Source organism: Somniosus microcephalus, chromosome 26 (genome assembly GCF_052327205.1).
Source record: "Somniosus microcephalus isolate GS21.2 chromosome 26, FLI_Smic_1.0, whole genome shotgun sequence".
Classification (NCBI taxonomy): domain Eukaryota; kingdom Metazoa; phylum Chordata; class Chondrichthyes; order Squaliformes; family Somniosidae; genus Somniosus; species Somniosus microcephalus.
Genome location: NC_141012.1, coordinates 7,099,479 through 7,113,698, shown reverse-complemented (window position 1 = coordinate 7,113,698; position 14,220 = coordinate 7,099,479). Strand labels below are relative to the sequence as shown.

At 47.4% G+C, this 14,220-nt stretch overlaps 1 protein-coding gene across 22 annotated transcripts in view; it reads right to left on the bottom strand.

The window, feature by feature from the left end:
* Window positions 1-14,220, bottom strand: part of phldb1b (pleckstrin homology-like domain, family B, member 1b) — a 326,558-nt gene that overhangs the window by 59,017 nt on the left and 253,321 nt on the right. For 12 of the 22 annotated variants that reach the window (XM_085967718.1, XM_085967708.1, XM_085967710.1 and 9 more), the window contains 5 exons: window positions 10,479-10,607; window positions 9,696-9,851; window positions 8,655-8,765; window positions 6,977-7,066; window positions 3,908-4,033 (listed from right to left, as the gene is read on the bottom strand). In XM_085967718.1, coding sequence (XP_085823844.1) covers window positions 3,908-4,033; window positions 6,977-7,066; window positions 8,655-8,765; window positions 9,696-9,851; window positions 10,479-10,607 — 612 coding nt within the window. The remainder of the gene's footprint in view (window positions 1-3,907; window positions 4,034-6,976; window positions 7,067-8,654; window positions 8,766-9,695; window positions 9,852-10,478; window positions 10,608-14,220) is intronic. The other 10 variants (XM_085967715.1, XM_085967722.1, XM_085967725.1 and 7 more) reach the window with 3 other exon arrangements.

Sequence of the window (14,220 nt, the reverse complement as noted above, 5' to 3'; positions counted from 1 at the left end):
TCTGTGTCTAACCCGTGCTGTACCTGCCCTGGGAGTGTTTGATGGGACAGTGTAGAGGGAGCTTTACTCTTTATCTAACCTGTGCTGTACCTGCCCTGGGAGTGTTTGATGGGACAGTGTAGAGGGAGCGTTACTCTTTATCTAACCCGTGCTGTACCTGCCCTGGGAGTGTTTGATGGGACAGTGTAGAGGGAGCTTTACTCTGTGTCTAACCCGTGCTGTACCTGCCCTGGGAGTGTTTGATGGGACAGTGTAGAGGGAGCTTTACTCTTTATCTAACCTGTGCTGTACCTGCCCTGGGAGTGTTTGATGGGACAGTGTAGAGGGAGCTTTACTCTGTATCTAACCCGTGCTGTACCTGCCCTGGGAGTGTTTGATGGGACAGTGTAGAGGGAGCTTTACTCTGTATCTAACCCATGCTGTACCTGCCCTGGGAGTGTTTGATGGGACAGTGTAGAGGGAGCTTTACTCTGTATCTAACCCGTGCTGTACCTGCCCTGGGAGCGTTTGATGGGACAGTGTAGAGGGAGCTTTACTCTTTATCTAACCCGTGCTGTACCTGCCCTGGGAGTGTTTGATGGGACAGTGTAGAGGGAGCTTTACTCTTTATCTAACCCCGTGCTGTACCTGCCCTGCGAGTGATCCCAGAACTCAAGCAATTATTTTACGGTGATTTATAATACACTTGGTTTGTGCTCTTCTCCGTTATTTGAAAGTGTTTGCTTTTCATTGCAAAAATCCATTATAATATCCATCCCTCCCATCACATAACACGACAGCTGAAAAGCCTGTTCCGAGCCCACAAATCCTGGGCAGGAACAGCATGGGATTCCACCTTGCGCACACTGTTGGGTTCTTTAATGTTGATTAATGTTTGTTCTTTTTAAATTAGAGCTAGGCCTTTCAGGGGTGATGTCATGAATCTCTCCTTCTCACAAAGGGTAGTGGAAATCTGGAAATCTCTCCCCTAAAAAAAAACCTGTCGAGGCTGAGGGCCAATTGAAAATGTCAAAACTGAGATTGATATATTTTTGTCGGGTAAGTGTACTAAGGGATATGGAACCAAGGCGGGTAGATGGAGTTAAGATACAGATCAGCCGTGATCTCATTGAATGGTGGAACAGGCTAGAGGGGCTGAATGGCCTCCCCCTGTTCCTATGCCTCTCACCCAGTTCTCTGATGATGTCATCAATAGTCAAAGACTGAGGAAAAATCAATACCAACCAGAGAGTGAAATATCGAGAAAAGAAAAACCTGTAGATGTTGTAGAAATTAATTGTTCTTCTGTTGGCCAGGGTCGCTCAGTCAGTGGTGCCAGAAACATCTGGCACAGAATAAGAGAGACAGACAGATGTGGTAGAAAGGAACATGGAAGATCATAGCCTCAGAGTCCCTGGGCTAAGGAGGAAAAAAGAGATCAGTCAGCGCTCGGAGTCCTAACCAGTGAGCTGTGCTGGAACGTGCAGGTGTGCGGACACCAGGACAGGATGTGGTGGCCTCGCTCTTCAACTAGCGGGTCAACATCTGGGCTGACATCGCGAGGCTGGCCAACTGGCAGGAGCAGCGGTAGCCTGTGATGCTGTACCTCTGCACGGGGTCAGCAGCTTCAGGAGAGGAAGAAAGTGAATTGGGAAAAGCAGAATAAAGGATCTGGTAACCATTTCCTGAGTGTGCATTCGAAGAGTTTTCCACATGATCAAATAAAATTGTTTACTCTAAGTTTCATGAACTGAGAGGGGCACAGCGAGCAGGAGAGGACGAAAAGGCTGGGGCTCTTTTCTCTAGGAAAGGGAAGGCTGAGAGGCGACCTGATAAGAGGCCTTTAAAATTATGAAGGGGTTTCTGAGGGGGTTGGACAGGGTAGATGCTGAGAGGATGTTTCCCCTCGTCAGGGAATCCAGAACTCGGGGGCACAGTCTCAGAATAAGGGGTCGCCCATTTGAGACGGAGATGAGGAGGAATTTCTTCGCTCAGAGGGTCGTGAATCTTTGGAATTCTCTACCCCAGAGAGCTGTGGGGGCTGGGTCATTGAGTATATTCAAGGCTGAGATAGACAGATATTTGAGCAACAGGGGAGTCGAGGGTTATGGGGGGCGGGCAGGAAACTGGAGTTGAGGCCAAGATCCGGTTAGCCATGATTTCATTAAATGGCGGAGCAGGCTCGAGGGGCCGAATGGCCTGCTCCTGCTCCTAATTCTTATGTTCTATGTTATGATAGGGTAGACGTAGAGAAGATGTTTCCATTTGCAGGGGTGTCCAAAACTAGGGGCCATAAATATAAGTCAGTCACTAATAAATCCAGTAGGGAATTCAGGAGAAACTCCTTTACCCAGAGAGCGGTGAGAATGTGGAACTCGCTACCACAGGGAGTGGTTGAGGCGAATAGTAGAGATGTATTTAAAGAGAAGCTCGATAAACACATGAGGGAGAAAGGAATAGAAGGATATGCTGATGGGTTTAGATGAGGAGGGGCGGGAGGAGGCTCGTGTGGAGCATAAACACCGGCACGGACCTGTGTGGTTTTATGGCCTGTTTCTGTGCTGTACATTCTATGTAATTATTGCAACATTAAATAATCCTATGTATTGAATTACAAAAATGTGGTTTAATAGGAGCTGGTGTAATTGAGACACCTTAATATCACTCCACCATTGTCCATCCATTGATAGCAACAAGACCTCGCCTCAATGAAACCATGACAGCACGCAAACAAAACAGTGAAATCCAATATATCGTGGAGAATGGTTCAAGTGTGTCACTGTTGTTGCGCTATGAGACTCTGCCATATGGAACCCAGGCCAGTTGAAGTTTAAAACAACTTTGGAACTACAACAACAATTTGCATTTATACAGCGCCTTTAACATAGTAAAACGTCCCAAGGCGCTTCACAGGAGCGATTATCAGACAAAATTTGACACCGAGACACATAAGGAGATATTAGGATAGGCGACCAAAAAACTTGGTCAAAGAGGTCGGTTTTGAGGAGCATCTTAAAGGAGGAGAGTCGGAGAGGTTTAGGGAGGGAATTCCAGAGCTTGGGGCCCAGGCAGCTGAAGGCACGGCCACCAATGGTGGAGCAAGGAAAATCGGGGATGCGCATGAGGGCAGAATTGCAGGAGCGCAGAGATCTCAGGGTTGTAGGACTGGAGGAGGTTACAGAGATAGGGAGGGGTCGAGGTAACGGAGGGATTTGAAAACAAGGATGAGAATTTTAAAAACGAGGTGTTGCCGGACCGGGAGCCAATGTAGGTCAGCGAGCAGAGGGGGTGATGGGTAAACGGGACACGGGGCAGCGGAGTTTTGGATGTGCAATGTACAACAAACACCAAACTGGCAACCATCACCAACGTTGAGAAGAGCAGGAAGGAATATGAGGTAAATCAGGAAGTAGTTGCCCCAAACTCAATTTCTGATGGATCTTAAAGAACCAGAGCACCAGAGAGACTTTCCCCAAACACCCTTAGGGTGGCCAATCCTCCAGGACTGCCCTGGAGTCTCCTGGAATTAAAGGTTAATCTCCCGGACAATGCCGCGAGTAAAAGAAAAATCATTGGTTCATTAAAAAAAGGTGTGCTTTTTAAAAAAATGTCTTTGAACATTTTCTTTTGTTAGTTGTAAAAATATTGGAGAGGGGGATAAAGGCTATTTGGCTGTGTGGGGCAGTTGGGGGCGGGAGGTCACGTGAGGAAACCGCCACGAATCTGTCCAATTAGAGTTGGCCACCCTAATCTGCCATGATTGAGATTCCAGGCCCTTGAAATCAGAAGACAATGTTCAAACACGCCGCACCATCCAGTCCTTTATGTAGTGAGTCTTCTACTGACTATCAGTTCGTGCGTCGGAGCGAACACGAGATTTTCTTTTTGAAACAAACACATAGCATGCAGTAACTGTTAGTGCGGTTACCTCCTGCATCTTGGGGTACGATGGGATGGAAGGAGAGGGGGATAGAGAAGCTGCTCTTCTTGGTAAGCAATGCTGGGGTTTAGTCTCCTCTAACATGTCGCTAGGCTCTGAGATGTGAAGCACTTCCTGTTCAAAGGGCAAAGGGTGAAGTAGCGTTGCGATGAATGAACATGGCATGTGTGCACCAAGCATAATTCAGAATATTCTACTAAAGGACTCCTAACATTTCATTCGCTCCAGAATCAGTTCATTGAATGTTCCCACACACTCCCACCGCTAATTTCTCTCCACCCCTCCTCTCCTGAAGGTGAGAACTCATGCTGGGTTATGTTTCTACGCCCGCTGGCTGCCCTCCTGTGCCACCTCCATTCTTCATGTGTGAGTGTCAGCGGGCTCCTCGACCATGAAAGGCCTCGCAGTCCTCACCCAACATCCGCACTCAATTGGGGGGGAAGAGGGGAGGGCGAGGGATGGATAGAAAGAGTGGGGTGGATGGAGAGAGGATAGTTGGAGGGGGGTGGAGGGAGGGAGGGGGGTGGAGGGAGGGAGTGGGATGGAGGGAGGAAGCGGGATGTTTGGGGAGAGGGAGATGGATGGAGGGAGGGAGGTGGATGGAGAGAGGATAGTTGGAGGGAGGGGGATGGAGGGAGTGAGGGGGATGGAGGGAGGGAGAGGGATGTTTGGGGAGAGGGAGATGGGGGGAGGGAGGTAGGTGGATGGAGGGAGTGAGGGGGATGGAGGAATTTCTCCCCTCCTAATGAGGCTTACTCAGGACCAATCAGAGGTTGAACTTGGGACCTTCCGGCCTATTTGACTCAGTACCACAATGAGAGGCGCATGTACCCATTGAGCCACTGGGGGCGCTTCACCAGTACAAACCGGCATTTCAGGCTATACGGCGAGCAGCAGGGACACATTTCTGTTTGTATATATTTGGTCACAACTAGGCAACATGTGCATGAAACAGTTATTGAAAAGTAATTAACAAAAGTTCACGATAACCAGAACCTATTTACCCAGAGAGTGGTGAGAATGTGGAACTCGCTGCCACAGGGAGTGGTTGAGGCGAATAGTATCGATACATTTAAGGGGAAGCTGGATAAACACATGAGGGAGAAAGGAATCGAAGGATATGCTGATAGAGTGAGATGAAGTAGGGTGGGAGGAGGCTCGTGCGGCACGGACCAGTTGGGCCGAATGGCCTGTTTTGTGCTGTAAAATTCTATGGAATCCTATTGCTGTTCTGCCATCTCCCGGCGATGAGGATTTATGGTGTCATCGAACCTTACAGGAGGCCATTCGGTCCATCGTGCCAGTGCTGGCTCTCTGAGAGAGCTAGTTTCCTGAAGAAATCGTTCAAATTATGAAATGTTTTATCATTTTCTTTTAATTACTTTTTAATGCTCATAAAGATTTCTTTTTCAACAAATTGCAGTTTAATTTCCTCTCTGCAGCACGGATGAAGCAGTGGTACTAAATTCCCTGTGTCCCTGTATCGCAGTCGCTAATCCCTTTTAGACAGAACTTCACGTACACGCGTTCATTTCCGTATTACAGGAGGAAATTAAACACCTTCATGATTCCATCGAAGATATTTATTTTGTGTTAAGCCTCGGTGATTTTTGTTAAAAATATGCAGCTCTTGTGTAGTATTTACCAGCACGGGCTGAGGTCAAGAACTAACTTACAAGAACTTCATGAATTGAAGACGCGAATCCCTTTAGTTACAAAAACAGCGTCGCTGCGAAAGGGATATTTATTGGGACAGCCCTGCAATCATCTCACCGGTCGCACTTATGGCTACTATTGCTCTTTAACACAAAGCTGTTTATACATTGCACTCGGTGCCCTCAACTCTGGACATACAAGCCATGGCGGCAACACCAAAGTCAGCTGGCCAGATTTGGAACAGCTAATTTCTGGGAAAGGCTGTTTTAAAAACCCTGGGGGGTGAGATTAATCTGCTCCAGTGGTGTGGAAATGGGCGATAGCCTATCGGCAGCCCGTTTTACACCGTGCCCGATTCTCCTTCCTGCTGACCTCCGGGCACGGTGTAAAACAGGCGCCCAATTTGCTGTCGCCCGTTTCCACACCACTGGAGCAGAAGACCAGTTTCCCCCGCCCTCGTATCTCCCTGGCCCTGGCGTTAACCAATCTGCCTCATTTACTCTGGTGTTGTCACCCGCTGTGTGCCATAAGAGTATTACATAAACTGCTCCGGATTTCCCTCTCACTTCCGCGGAAATGAATTCTGATGGGATAAATCCCACACCATTCCTTGTCACTTCACAGAATCCTCATTAAATGGCAGTGCCAACATACCAACTCCCTTCACTCAGTTATTGTTTGCTATCGAGTTCCACTGACTTTTCACATTCCCACTTTCTTATATTCTGACACAAGCGTACATTTCTCCCGAAATACCATAAGAATTTATTGCCCCGTTCAATGGCAATCCCGTACAGGGATTGAAACAGAGGTTCACTGTTTAAAGAAGCACAGCTTATGGTTGGGTTTAGACTGTGTCTCCTGAAGGTGTAGATATGAGTGCGGAGGATCGAAGCTCCCTGTTAAATACAGCATGCCGCTCCAACACTATTTCAGACTGAAAGCTGTCAGGAATTTGGGGCTTGCAAGCCAGAATTTTCTGACCACACAAGGTGGTGCGTCAAAGGCAGTGGCAAACACCAAGGTCACTTTGGGGAAAGTCTCCAAAACTCTTGAGCTTCTGTTGGGCAGCTATTGGGAGGCGGGGAGAGGGTGAGCAGGAATCGCTCACAACAAGAGATTTCAATTGAAGTGAATAAAGTGTGATGCAGTGGAGTGAACAGGAAGAATTTCGATAACGAGGTCCAAGGGGCTACCTGTTTAGTTCTTTAAATAGACCCTGTGCAGCATTGGACCAACCCTACTGCCTGTTGGCTTACATAACAATAGTCACTGCACAATAGTCAAAGCACCTCTAGATGCTTTGAGTTAATAAGGCGCTCTGTAAATGCACTATGTGCTGTTATTATTCAATATCCAGGGCCCAACAGGTAGTAAACGCAAGAACATAGATCGCTTCACCTCTTTTAATGCCGTAGAGCCTTTGGAAAAAGCTTTGCCACCAGTCACCATGAAATATCGCTTCTCCAGATTGGCCAGTTTGTCTTTTTCCTGGAAAGGAACACATTTGCACATTAGAGAAATGTTGTCATTAAACGCCATGAGGTTGCGATCCAAGATGGAATTGGAGGGCACCTTCAGCTTCAATGTGCGCATTATGAACTGCAGCCAGAAACAAGAGATCGCTCCGGTAAGGCAGAGGCTAGCCACGCCACCTTGGCAGGATCCAGCTCACAGGCTGTTGCAGCTTGCTGGAAGGATGGGCCACACACTGACCAGGGCAGGCCACTCCGCTCAGACTGACCATCGTCCTGCTGGAGGTTACGTACGAACAATGGTGGACAAGAAAAGACCCTCTGGTCCATCCGGCCTGCCCCGCTCAGCACCCGGCCTCGCCATGCAGCTGCCCTTTGACTTTGACCCTGCGCGCCCCCACCACCCGAGGCCGGTATCATCATAGTATGATACAGCAGAGGAGGAGGCCATTCGGCCCATCGTGTCTGTGCCGGCTCTTTGAAAGAGCTCTCCAATTAGTCCCACTCCCCCCTGCTCTTCCCCCAGAGCCCTGCAAATTTTTCTCCTCAGTACCAAGGTGCAGACAAAATAGGAATTTAATCTTGGCGGGTGGTGGGGGAGGGGTGCGGAGGAGGCACCCCTGGGTGCGCTCACATCTGGGCAGCTGGAATTAAACCTCTGCTTTGTGCCACAAGTGTATATTACTCTTCAAATGCAAATAGCTATTGAAACAGTCATGCCAGTTAAGAGGGGATTCGATAACCGTTTAATAAAAGAAGAATGTTAAAGGGTGAAGGTAAAGTGTAAATAGGAAGGAGCATCGGAGCAGGGGGAGGCCATTCAGCCCCTCGAGCCTGTTCCGCCATTCACTTAGATCATCGCTGATCTGTACCTCAACTCCATCCACCTGTCTTTGTTTCATATCCCTCAATAACTTACCCAACGAAAATGAAATTTTATGTAAAGCCTGAAATACAACAATTTATTATTTCTTGCACCTCTCCCCACCACACAATTTGGCAGAGAGGGGAGTATCTGTATAGGAACAGGAGGAGGCCATTCAGCCCCTCGAGCCTGTTCCACCATTCAATTAGATCGGGGCTGATCTGTATCTTAACTCCATCTACTCACCTTGGTTCTGTAACCCTCAATACCCTCGCCCAACAAAAACCGATCAATCTCAGTTGTGAAATTTTCAACTGACCCCCCCTAGCCTCAACAGCTTTTTAGGGGGAGAGAGTTCCAGACTTCCACTCCCCTTTGTGTGAAGAAATGCTTCCTGACATCACCCCTGAACGGCCTGGCTCTAATTTTAAGGTAATGCCCCCTTGTTCTGGACTCCCCCCACCAGAGGAAATAGTTTATCTCGATCTACCCTATCGACTCCTTTAATCATCTTAAACACCTCAATCAGATCACTTCTTAATCTTCTATACTCGAGGGAATACAAGGCTAGTCTGTGCGACCTGGCCTCGTACATTAACCCTTTTAGCCCCGGTATCATTCCGGAAGGAGTAGAGAAATGGCAGCAGCTTAGCACAGGGAACAAGTAACAGCACAAGCTCGATGGGCCAAATGGCCTCCGTCTGAACCGAGCTTCCCGTCATTCTATACATCGGTTTACCTTCTGAAGCATTTGCACCATTGCGTTTTTCTCCCTGTTCAGTCTCTCGCACTCCTGCATGGCCTGATAGCGGATTTGATTAGCTTGGTTCTCCAAAGCAGAAACCTTGTCCTGTGGAATAAAGACGGACATGTTTGAGCACATAATCCAGGCCGATCCCAGCGCAGTGCTGAGGGAGTGCTGCACTGTTGGAGGTGCCGTCTTTCGGATGAGAAGTTAAACTCTCTCAGGTGGACGTAAAAGATCCCATGGCACTATTTCGAAGAGGAGGGGAGTTCTCCCCGGGTGTCCTGGACAATACATACTCCTCAACCAACATCACTAAAATAGATGATCTGGTCATAGGAAATAGGAGCAGGAGTAGGCCAAATGGCCCCTCGAGCCTGCTCCGCCATTCAATAAGATCATGGCTGATCTTCTACCTCATCTCCACTTTCCCGCCCGATCCCCATATCCCTTGATTCCCCGAGAGCCCAAAAATCTATCGATCTCAGTCTTGAATATACTCGTCGACTCAGCATCCACAGCCCTCTGGGGTAGAGAATTCCAAAGATGGTCATGATCACATTGCTGCTAGTGGGGTATTGCTGTGCGCCTATTGGCTGCCGCGTTTTCCTACATTACAACTGCGATTACACATCATTGGCTGTAAAGTGCTTTGGGAGATCTTGAGGTTGTGAAAGGCACTGTCTGGGTTGGATTGAAACTCGGGTCCCAGATGTTCACCACCCACTGCTGCTGACGTGAGAATGCTATTGGATTTGAAGGGGTACAGAATGTGGGAGTTGGGGTGTCGAAAGGAGCGGTACCTTTTGACATGAATCAGTCATTCATGAAAGAAAGATTTATGAAATAATACAGAGCGGCCTGCGGGTGGCGCTGTCCCAGGAGAGTATAAATACTCGGGCATGGGCCCAGCTTGCACAGGACATTCTTAACAGGAACTAGTGAAGGACACAACTAGACCTCCATGTTGTAAAACAGTTGATTAAAGCTTTGTTTAACGCTTAGAACAAGTGCCTAGTAGTTTTCTTACGTCACCTTTCTCCGCATGATGCTGCGTTGGTATTCGGCTTTGTTCTGCTGAAGCTGCTGGCTCACGGTCTCCCGCTCTTCCTCCAGGCGACTCTCCTTCTCCAGCTGCTGAAACTCCAGGTCTTCAAACAGCTTGGCCTCGGATTCGAGAGATTCCGCTTCCTAAGACAAGTCACGAGAGATCCCGTCACTAACGGTAGAGCGGAAAAAAAAAACCAAGCCCGCTTCCTCCACTCTGGCTCGACGGAAAAACCCTCCCAACAGATCTGGAATCAATTTGTTTACGATTGGCCTACGATGTAAAGTGCTCGACTACTCGGATCTCTACTGGAGTCTCGAACCCTCAAAAACTATCGTCAAAGTATTTCGTTCAAGATGTCTAATGCTTCAACATAAACCTCCAAAAGCTCCCGGGTGTAAATGGTCACACACTACATTGTTAAGTCAGGTTAAAGCAAAGTTAATTGTGTTTTTAAAAGCGGCTGTATAAAGCATTCCGTTAAAGTGGATTCCATTGCACTATATTACTTTTAATCAACAAAATAAAACCCACCAAATGCAACGCTTAGCCAATCATGCAAGGTTCATTCCAAACTACTCCAAAACTTCCTGGGTTTTATCATTTGTATGGACTACCGCAAATACCTTATCAAACGGTTCTGATTCCAGGATTCCTAATTGCCTTTTTTTTACAGTGACATTAAGTACCAGGAATCAGCCATTGTGCAGGGACAGAGAGGTCACACGATCCACGGGGAGGGGAAGCCAATGAGGTAAGAAAAAACTGACCCTTTTGAGGTGTTCCTGTAACTGCTCCCTCATTGATTCAGGGCAGTTATCAAGCTGGCTCGTCAACTCATGGCAGTGCGACTGCAGTCTCTCTACTTCTTTTTTCTCAGCATCAAGTTTTACCCTTGCCTGAATTTGAAAACAAAAACAAAAAAAAGAGAAAAAAACACACTTCTCAAATCCACGCCATGCAGAAGCCTGAAGATTAGAACAGTGGTATAGCCATAGAAGGTTGGATTGGAGGATTGGGGGATGGGTTTTGGCAGGGTGGGCGGGGGGGGAACGTTAAAGCAGAGGCCTGAGAATGGAAGTCAAATTGATGCCATTTGGAGTTATCATTGTTAGAAAGATTTTGCTTCAGCTCTTGACCTACTCCTATAAAAAAAAGTCTAGAATCTTACAGAAGGAGGCCATTTGGCCCAATGTCCCTGTGCCGGCTCTTTGAAAGAGTTTTCCAATTAGTCCCACTCCCCCTGCTCTTTCCCTATAGCCCTGTGAATCTTCCCTTTTCAAGTATTTATCCAATCTCACCAAAATTTACCTGATTTCTTTTTTTTAAAGAAGCTTTGTAAATTATCTACTGTCGCATGGTTGGATGTTTTTGTGTTGTGTGATATTAGTAACAAACGTTTGCCGGCATAGCCAGTCACTGTACTTCAAACTAATCCATTGTGTGACGTGTTGGGGAGATATCTCAGGAGGAGCTATCAATGCAAGTGCTTCTTCATTCAATGTGTTAGATAGAGAGATAGATTTATAGAGAGAGAGAGAGAGCGATAGCTAGAGAGATAGATAGAGATAGCTAGAGAGATAGATAGAGATAGCTAGAGAGATAGATAGAGATAGCTAGAGAGATAGATAGAGATAGCTAGAGAGATAGATAGAGATAGCTAGAGAGATAGATAGAGATAGCTAGAGAGATAGAGAGATAGCTAGAGAGATAGAGAGATAGATAGAGAGATAGATAGAGATAGCTAGAGAGGTAGATAGAGATAGCTAGAGAGATAGATAGAGATAGCTAGAGAGATAGAGAGATAGATAGAGATAGCTAGAGAGATAGATAGAGATAGCTAGAGAGATAGATAGAGATAGCTAGAGAGATAGATAGAGATAGCTAGAGAGATAGAGAGAGATAGCTAGAGAGATAGAGAGATAGATAGAGATAGCTAGAGAGATAGCTAGAGAGATAGAGAGATAGATAGAGATAGCTAGAGAGATAGATAGAGATAGCTAGAGAGATAGATAGAGATAGCTAGAGAGATAGATAGAGATAGCTAGAGAGATAGATAGAGATAGCTAGAGAGATAGCTAGAGAGAGATAGAGATAGCGATAGAGGGGTCATTCAAAGACCTGAATACGTTTGTTACGAACATCACACGACGTGATGTCAACCCATCAGTGTTTCAAATGAAGTATCTCGATCGAGATTTCACCTCCATCTGGACATCTCTTCATTCGGAGAGTGTTGAGAGGGAAGGTTTGGTTTGACTTATTCTATGATCTCAGGAGGGAATATTCTAGAATTTGCCATTCCCGGTTATCACCGGGTTCCGGTGATGCTGAAAACTTAACATAGAAACGGTAATCCAGTCTGACTCACTCTGATGTCTAGTTCACGCCTGTTTCCGTCTCCGTCAACTCTTTTTTCTTCTACACTTGCCTGAGTAACAGATTGATCCAATTCCTTCGTGAAAGGCTACAGCTGACCCTGGATCCAGCCACTGCACTGGTCAAAGACACTTCCCCTCCCCCAAACCTCACGAAGGCACAACACCCGAGGGGCTGGGAGATGGATTCTCCAGGTTTTTCCCCCTTTCTGGGCCTTGTTTTTTCCTCTAGTTTCTTGTCTCTCACATGCCTGCGGAGGGCGGTAGGAAGTGTCCAGTCACGATGTTGCAGACATTGCGAGGGTGAGCACCAGCTGGTCTTTCCCTGCCCGTCATTTTCATATGTTTGCAAGACGTCTTTCTGTACCACAGGGAGGGATGTGGCGATGCTTACCATTCCCTCGCCTCCTGTCATTTTCTGCTCTCCTGAAGATGCTGAGGTCAAGTTCCATGGGCACTGGCACTGCCCTAGTACCCTGCCCTTTGTTGTCTGTGAACTATTGGGCAGTAGACAACTGGATAATGGACAGGAGCAGGAATTCGTTACACAGAATTTACAGCACAGGAACAGGCCATTCAGACCAACAGGTCCGTGCCAGTGTTTATGCTCCACACCAGCCTCTTCCCACTTACTTCATCTCACCCTATCAACATATCCTTCTATCCCTTTCTCCCTCAGGTGCTTATCTAACTTCCCGTTAAATACATCTATACTATTTGCCTCGACCACTCCCTGTGGTAGCGAGTTCCACATTCTCACCACTCTCTGGGTAAAGAGGTTTCTCTTGAATTCCTTATTGGATTTATTAGTGACTGTTATCTTTATGGCCCCTAGTTCTGGCCTCCCCCACAAGTGGAAACATCATCTCTACGTCTACCCTATCGAACCCCTTCATAATCTTAAAAGATAGGTTCTGCATTTCTGCCGCTTTTTTTTGTCCTCACGTTAAACCGGGCACTTTACCACGCAATCTCTGGGCACGGCAGAAGCCAGGAATAGCTTCTGCACATGTGTGAACGGGTCTGCACGACAGCGGAGTGCCCCCAGGGTCATTCCAAGACCCTGCTACCCTAACACTAGCCGGTAAAGAAGCGGAATATTGCACTGGGCGATGGTGCATTTTCACTGCTCTTATGCTTACGTGGATATCCTCAAAGTTTGAAAAACAACTAAATGACAAAAATACCATAAATCTTCGAGTATAAATACCCCTTTCGTGTATAATAGGCACCTCTCCCCACCCAACATCATGGGGGAGTGGAGGTTTGGCGGGGGAAGTGTATGTTATACGCAAAGCTTTGTGGTATATATTCATAATGATGATAGTGGCTACATTATTTCTCACTTAGCCTGTGACGTGAAGTATGTGACACTTTGCTAATGGTCACCTGGAGGGTCTCCCTACGGCTGAATGGGAAAACGCACTACGTGAGGTGAAACTAACCCATAGTGACCGGGGAAGATCCCTATCTCTGTATCTCCTCCAGCCCTACAACCCTCCCAGATCTCTGTGCTGCTCCAATTCTGACCTCTTGCCCGTCCCCGATTTTCATCGCTCCACTGTTGGCGGCCGTGCCTTCAGCTGCCGAGGCCCTAAGCTCTGGAATTCCCTCCCTAAACCTCTCCGCCTCTCTATCACTCTCTCTTCCTTTAAGACGCTCCTTATAACCCAACTCTTCTTAAAGCCCAACTCTTTGACCGAGCTTTTGGTCACCTGTCCTAACACCTTCTTACGTGCCTTGGAGCCATATAACGCTCCCGTGAAACGCCTTGGGATGTTTCACTACGTTAAAGGCGCTATATAAATGCAAGTTGTTATTTTGACCCTTCAGTCTGTGCTTAGTTAGTTGCTGTCAGTGGGGGCAGGGCGGAGGTGCTACCGTTGGCCTCAGTGCCCCTGCGATAGGCAGCAGGAAAAAAATAACTGGTCAGAGATCTCGCTCCTGATCAATACATAATCGGTGACCCTGGGCATGCGGACATCCAATGGAGACAGGGTCGGGTGTGGGACGTGATGCCACACTGCAGTCAAACAGCTTGTCGACACTGACCGTCTGGGGTGACGCATGTTTAATGGCCACAGGTGAGGGACAGGACAGGACAGCTCCCAGAGCCCGTGCATCTAGGCCCCAG